Raw genomic sequence first — 7860 nt, forward strand, 5'->3', positions numbered from 1 at the left:
CTAGTGTTAATTCACCTACGCCATACCTCCAACCCCTCTACTTTCTTTTTGCCCACATGATTTGTGTGTGTGTGTGTGTGTGTGTGTGTGTGTGTGCACGCACACGTGCGCGCTTGCGCTGGTTCTGGGGCTTGAACTTAGGGCCTGTGCACTGTCCCTGAGCTTCTGTGCTCAAGGTTAGCCTGGCAGTTTCCAGCCTTTTTGGGGGTAGTTATTTGGAGATAAGATTCTCATGGAGTTTTGTGCTCAAGCCACAGCTCCACAGCTTTCAGCCAGGTTTTGATAGCTAATTGGAGATAAGAGTCTCCTGGAGTTTCCTGCCCAGGCTAACTTAGAACAGTGATCCATTAGATCTCAGTCTTCTAAGTACTTAGGATTACAAACATGGGCCACTGCTGCCTGGTGCCTGCATGGTTTTTGAAGAGAACTCTGATGTAATTGTTACCAATATTCTTCTATAGATGAGGTGCCCCCCCTACTTTCTTTTTTTTATTGTGAAAATACTATACAGAGGGGTTACAATTACATGGGCAAGATAATGAGTACATTTCTTATCAAGCATTGTAGCCTCCTCCTTTATTTCCCCTTCCCATCCCTTCCCATCCCCCTGCCCCCCAGCTAATCCTCCCCCCTATTTTCTTTTAAGATTGGTTTCATCCTTTTAAATTTTAAAACATTATTTTATTATTATTTTTTCCCAGTACTGAGGTTTAAACTAATTACTAGCCAAGAACATACCCCTAGTCCTTTTTGCATTGTTTAAAATTTTTTTTAAATATTTATTATAAAGGTGATGTACAGAGGGATTATCACTTCATGAGCCAGGTAATGAGTACGTTTCTTTTTGGAAAGTGTCACCCCTTCCCTTGCTCTTTCCCAGTTTTTCCTTCCCATCCCACCAACAAGTTGTATAGTTCATTTTCAACATAGTATCCAGTGAGTACCATTGCTGCATTTGTTCATCGTTTGTCCCTCCATTTCTGGGCATTCCCTAACACTTCCCAAAACAAATAAATGAATATACAGAACAAAAAGAAAACAAAAACAGCAAGAAAGAAGAAAAGTCTTGTTTTCATTTTCTGGGGTTCATTTCGATAAATATTATTTTGTATGATCAGATGCACATAGGCATTGTGCCTTTCTGTTCCTTTCCTAATAGTATTCTGCTTTGGTCTCACTGTGTGTGAATGCCTCGAGACCTGTATAATTTACGATGTCTCAGTATTTTAGTTCTAGCTTCCACATATGAGGGAAAACCTGCCCTGCTATCTCTCTGACTGTGCATTAATTTTGTTTTTAGAGAACATCTTTGGTCCCAGTGGAAGACCGTAATGTCCTTCTTCTACTTTCCTAGGAGTTTGAATTACAGAAGTGTACCACCATGCCCCTCTGTTTGGCTTTTTCTTTTTAACATAAAGCCACACATGTTACATAAAGACTTACATCATTTTCAGTATAAAAATTTGTTTATAGTAAAAATGAAATCGATTTGAATAGAACTAATTTCTTTTTATGATTATAATTTATTAATACATTGGTTGAAGCAATGAACAGGATTCTCTGTAATAGTTTATAGGCCACATTTCTATACATGTATGTAAATGAAGTTTCACAGTAACTCATTGAGGCCCACGAGGAGGGGATTCAATCACACAAGGAGTAGTTGAAGGATTGGATGGAATGTTCTAGACTTAGACCTCCAATTCCTCTCCCCATTCCTGTCATCACCCTTTTGATTTCTCTTACCATTTATTCCTGTCTAGGCTGAAGTACTACATGGACAGTGAAAAAGACAGCAAATACCACAGAAAGGGCATCAGTGGTTCATGTCTGATCTGTTGAGATCTCAAGATCAAGGTTTGATGCCAGCCCAGGAAGGAAAGCCTATGAGACTCTTGTCTCCAATTAACCACCAAAAGCCCATTATGGCACCAGCTTTGGACACAAAAGCTAAGGGTCAGTGCCCAGGCTCTGAGTTCAAGCCTCAGTAGTAGTGCGGGGCACGCGCGCACACACACACACACACATACACACACACACACACACATACACACACACACATATATACACACACACACACACACACAAGCAAGGAGTGGAGGTGTGGCTCAAGAGGTAGAGTATTAACCTTGAGTCATAAAAGCTCAGGGGCAGTGCCCAGGGTCACAGTTCAAGTCCCAGGACCAGCACAAATAATTACCACCATCAACAACAGTGATAACAAAGAAAAACACAGGGGTTCATAATCATGATCATAGCAGTGCCGAGAGAGACTCGTGAGGATGTGAGCTAGAGTGAGGGCCTAAGAATCGTAATTTAGACAGGGGGAAAAGAAAGGACATTGCTTCTACTACTACATACAGAAATTCATGAAACATCAGCAGAGAAATCTGATGAGTAAGGCCAAGGGGACAAGGAAACAGGGGAGCTGCTTTCCCCTGGAGTTAGGGAGGCAGATGACATGTGGGTTATCCAACTGCAGTGAAAGAGAAGTACCCTGAAGGAGGGAGTCTGCTGCTTCTACCTGGAAAAGTGCTCCATCAGCTCCATCCTTCTCTCTCATTGCTGCATCCTTTTCTAAAGTGACAGTCAGGGCGCTGCAGGAATCAGAGCGGAAATGGGCTTTGCTTATTGGATGATGGTCTAAATTCAGAGCGAAAGAATGTGGTTGGAGACAGCTGGTGGAAACGTTTCCAGTCCTGTCTGTCCTCAGTGGAAATGTCCACGTGCTCTCTCTCTCTCTCACACTGTCTCTGTCTCTCTGTCTCTCTGTCTTTCTCTCTGTTGCTGTCTCTCTCTCCCCTTTTCTTTTTGTGTCTATTTTCCAACAGGACTTTATTTATTTAGCTACGTGGCCGAGGAACGCCCGTTTGCTTCCCCCAGCTCTGCTCGCTTGCCTTAGTGATGAACGCTAGCAACTCGAGTGGTTTATAAGAAGTAGAACTTCCTTCCCAGCTTCTTGTATCTGGGCAAACCTTGCCCTGCACCACTGCGGATGCAACTGCTGTAAATACCACGGGGCAGGGCTCTGGGCTTTAGAGACTTTCAGGCTAGCCAGGCGCACTGAGCCAGTGCCCGGACACTCAGTGACCCCAGACTGCGGCAAAGGGGGTGGGGGAGGTGGGAGTGGAAAGAGGGGAGCATCACCTGGCCTTTCCCTCCCCCTCCCTCGTGCTGCGGGAGCCTGGCTTCAATCCAGGAGGGGAGGGAAAAGGAGGGGGAGGAGGAGGGAAAGGAGGGAGACAGGGGAAGGTCGGTGACACCTCCAGCACCGCCCCCCTCCCAAATCTGCAAATTCATTGCTACCTTTCTAAAAGTCCCAGGGCCAGCCCCAAGCGTCACCTCCAGTCTTTACTTGCAAGTCAGATCCGACTTCTCTCCCAGAAACGGTTTTGATTAGCACCCCTTCCCCAACACCGCCCCCATCACAAGAGGCCCAGTCTCCGCTTTGGACTTTTGGATCTCATTCGTACCCGGGTCTGGGAGCTGCGCTCAAGTCCTGGCAACTTTGACCATTCTGACCCTAGAGTCGGGCCGTTTCTAAGGCAATTTAAACAAAGAGGAGGGGGGGGGAGGCGGGGGGAGATGGAGAGACTGGGTCCCGAGGGCGGGCTTGCTGGGCGTGTGTGTGTGTGTGTGTGTGTGTGTTGGGGGGCGCTCCGCTCCGCGTCTGCAGCCGCTTGGGGGACCACGGCGCTGGCGGGTGACCCTGGGCGCCGAGAACGCCGTCGCAGGGCCGGGTCCCTGGCAACCCCGGGGCAGCGAGTTTCTTTGTCCCTGCCTCCTGCTGGCTGCGAAGGCCTCTGGCTGCCAGCAAAAAAAGCCGGAGCGTTGGGACTGGGGCTCCAGGCTTCCACGTGCCTCCCGGCAGGACCGAGCCGAAAGCGGCGCCTGGCAGCAAAGCACCTCGCCTCTCGGCTTCTCGGGGTTCCGCGGTGAGCCGTGGACCCGTAGAGCGAAGACCCAGGAAATCCGCTTTGGACTTCTCGAAGCCCAAGCCAGCTTGGCGGGGCTTGGGGAGGGGGCTCGTAGGGGATCGATCTCCTAGAGCGTTCTTTGCACCCAGACTCTCCGAAGACGCGCGCGTGCGTGCGCGCGAGAGTCCGGCGCAGGTCCAACTCCAGGTCACAGAACATTTGGGGTCCCCCTCCCCCCCACCCCAACCCCGCGACCCACCAACAGTACCCGAGCAAGGGGATCCGGGCAGCGGCGGGGTGGGATCTAAACATAGTCCCATTCCATCCAGAGATGCCCAGCGGAACGTCCCTAACAAAACCGAAACAGTGTCCACAACGGCGTGCGCGCGCGCGCGTGTGTGTGCGTGTGTGTGCGCGCGCGTGTGTGTGAGAAACTGAGAATGACTTACCTGCAATAATCCAAGGTGTGCGACCCAACCCCCCCAACCCCTCCCTTCCCTTCAACTCCCTCCCGTCCCATTTTAAATAAGGCAAGGCCAGGTTACAGAGTCCACGTGAAAATTACTTTTCCAGTTTCACTCTGATGCTCCATGCGCGTGCGTGCGTGCGTGGAGCAAGCTAGATTTTTTTTTAAGGTTCTGGTCTGATTCCCCCCCCCCCGGTTCTGCAGGAGAACTTAGGAGTCTCAAGAGACCCCCCCCCATTCCTTCCTGCCCTTGGTTAGGGGAGGCCAGGCCTGTTCTCTTTTCGCTCTTCTTTCTATAAAGCAGAGGTTTCCTTTCCGCTGGTCTTTCCCAAGAAGTCCCGCGCTCGGCCGCCGCGCGCTGCGTGCGCCCCAGCCTGCCGCAGAGCCCAAGCGGGCAGCACGGCGGGCGCTAGGACCAGGGGGGAAGCTCGGGCGTTCCCCCCACTCCCTCCCTCCTCCTCCTCCCCACCCGGCGCTACCTTAAACCCAGCCCAATGCCGCTGCCTGCGCCACTCTGCGCGCCGGCGGGGGCTGCGCACGAGGAGCGCTCCGCCCGGCTACACCGCTCCGCCAGCCGGCGCGGCAACACCTGTTCGCGGCTGCCAGGGCGGCACGCGAGCTCCGGGACGCGGCTCTCTCCGCTCGCCGCTCACCGCCTGCTTCCCGAGCCAATGGATCTCCGCAGAGCCTCTGGAGAATTCTGGATACTAGCTTTGGATGCCTAAAGTTTTTTTTTTTCCCCTCCTCTTCTTTTTGTTTTATTATTATTATTAATTATCATCATCATCATCAATTATTTTTGGAAGGGGTGGGGGAGACAAGGAGGGGGAGATTTCTCGCCGCTACCAACGTGAGATTTATGATTATTATTATTATTAATTATTATTAATTTTTCCTCTCGGGGCGAAGGATTCATGCTGATGTCTGCAGAGTCGGTTAGAGAGTAAAAACAGCGCATGCCTTCCTTGGAGTCAGGATCCGTAAATTCTGACGTAGCCTGAGCATCTTTAAAAAAAATCTCTTATCCTAACGCCTGAGCATTTTCTTTTTAAAGTTGCTATGGTCATTCTGATCTCAAAGCAAATGGAGCCACTACGGATTTTCTCCCTTATTCCGGTCGGATGGGATGAAGACCTTGCAGCTTGCTGAGAGCCAGGCTCTGTCTGTAGAGATACACAGATACGATGATCACGATGTCAGTGTGAGAGTATGAAGCCGTGGTTTCTTAGACGATCCGTGGTTTGACCTTGAACCGGTGCCAGTGAAACAGCAGATTACTTTTATTTATGCATTTAATGCATTGAAGAGAAGAGCCTTGCCCCCGCCCCCTCTCCTCCACTCACTCTCTGCAACTGCAGTAAAGGAAGGGAGTTGGATATACCTCGCCTAATATCTCCTGGGGTTGACACCATCGTTATTGTTTATTCGCGTGCTCCAAAAGCTGGGTCCTCTGATGGCTCCCTTAGGTGAAGTTGGGAACTATTTCGGTGTGCAGGATGCGGTACCGTTTGGGAATGTGCCCGTGTTGCCGGTGGACAGCCCGGTTTTGTTAAGTGACCACCTGGGTCAGTCTGAAGCAGGAGGGCTACCCAGGGGACCCGCAGTCACGGACTTGGATCATTTAAAGGGGATTCTCAGACGGAGGCAGCTCTACTGCAGGACTGGATTTCACTTAGAAATCTTCCCCAACGGTACTATCCAGGGAACCAGGAAAGACCACAGCCGATTTGGTAGGTATAACCATTAACCCTTTGGTGTCCGTGAGATGACACGCTCGGATTGTAACTATCAAGGAGGTGGTGGCTGGGCGGAGGGGCTGGGGGGGGGGAAGGGATGCGGGAAGGGAGCGCTCTCTCTCTCTCTCTCTCTCTCTCTCTCTCTCTCTCGCTCGCTCGCTCGCTGGCTCTCTCTCATCTTGCCAGCTCAGGGAAAAAAAAGAGCCTCCGGAATTGCAGATCTGCTGCTGCTGCTGGCAGGGGTGCAGCGTCTTTGCTGAAAGGCCATTTTTTTTTAAGGGAGAGGGGCATGATTTATTCATATAACAGTGATCTTTTATATCTGATAACTGGGAAGATCGGGTTTAGTAAGTTTCTTTTGAATGGACTGATACCCCGAGTTTAAAGCTTTAATCATTAACTACTGAGAACTTAAAAAATGCATTCCGTTTCCTGCAGGCGGTAGGTAGCTTGTGTCCAAATTAAGGTGTTTTTTTTTTCTTCTTCTTCTTTCCTTTACTGCTTTGCCCTTTCCTCTAATTGGGATTCGGCTTGAATTGTAAATTAAGCGTATTGTTTATTCCCCCCCCCCCCTCCACGCGGGTCTACAAGCCCCGTAGGCGAAGATTGCTGACTGATTGTTCTGTGGAGAGGGAGGACTTGAAGTCGGATTTTAGACTTGGTGAGCAGTGGGGCTGAGGAGCTCGAGGGGGGGGGGGGATGACTTGGAAGAGACAGAAAGCTTACCAGAGTGTTGTTCTTCTAGACCAGGGCATAACCTCTGCTTAAAAAAAAATTCCAGAGTGTACATCTGGAGTGGGTTTCCCGGGTGTCTCTCTGGTGTGCGAGCGTGCGCGCGCGTGCAAAAGCGGCGAGCTAATTTTCTTTAAAGGGCATTCGGAGGATTTCACTTGCCAAGGAGGGTATTTGTGACTCAGCGCTGAGGGCTGCAGACTCGGGGAGGTGACTCTGCCCACTTTCCTGCCTTGCACACACGTGCCTGCGGGGGCACCTTTAGTCCACGGCGATGAAGTCAATTAACACAATCTTGGCTGAGGTGGCAAGGGGAGAGAGGTGGGTGGGGGTGGGTGTTTCTCTTTCTGTCTCTGTTTCTGTCTCTATTTCTCGCTTTCTCTCTCTCCCTTCCTTAAAAAAAAAAAACCAGTCAGTTTTGGGTAACCATGCTGTTAGAAGGAGTTAACTTCTGAGTGAACCCAACTGACAACACAAACTGGGTCGTAAAAAAAAAAACAAAGTCCGGTGGTGATTTTTCTCCCTCGTGCCTTCATGCTAGAGCTGGGTGACACCGAAAGGACATGCTTCGCTTTGTGTGAGGCCGTGGATGGTGTCAGGTGAGAGGGGTTCAGGTCTGGGATGAAGGACAGTTCCAGATGCCTCTCCGAGGCCCAGGGTTTTTAGCCTCATCTCCTTTGATTCACAGCTGGCTGGCTTAAGACTAAAGCCCAAAGCAGAAACCCCTAGTTAATGGTCTCTGGTTGCCTCCTTATGCTGCTTAAACAACACAACCACAACAACCCCCCCCCCCCAAGTTGTAGCTCCTTCCCGTTGACTTACAACGTTCCTCCCACCACCCCAGAAGTGTTGCAGAGGAAGACTTCAACTTTACTCCAAGTGCTCTCCGTAGCTGGCCGCTTTAAGGGCTGCCTTCGAGCCTCGCATTTGAGACTAGAACAACAGGCAGTGGGCGGCCCAGGGATGGGAGAACTAGCGTGCCACCGGCCGCAGTGGCCGTCCGCCGGGC

At 50.5% G+C, this 7860-nt stretch overlaps 1 protein-coding gene across 1 annotated transcript in view; it reads left to right on the forward strand.

Annotated features, from left to right (window-relative positions):
- Positions 1-5081: 5081 nt before the first annotated feature.
- The window catches only part of Fgf9 (fibroblast growth factor 9), a 50008-nt gene continuing 47229 nt past the window's right edge, over positions 5082-7860 (forward strand). Inside the window, exon 1 of the mRNA XM_013029206.1 lies at positions 5082-6113. Coding sequence (XP_012884660.1) covers positions 5837-6113 — 277 coding nt within the window. The 5' untranslated portion in view covers positions 5082-5836. The remainder of the gene's footprint in view (positions 6114-7860) is intronic.

The sequence above is a fragment of the Dipodomys ordii genome, unplaced genomic scaffold, assembly GCF_000151885.1.
Source record: "Dipodomys ordii isolate 6190 unplaced genomic scaffold, Dord_2.0 Scaffold1, whole genome shotgun sequence".
In the NCBI taxonomy this organism is placed as follows: Eukaryota; Metazoa; Chordata; class Mammalia; order Rodentia; family Heteromyidae; genus Dipodomys; species Dipodomys ordii.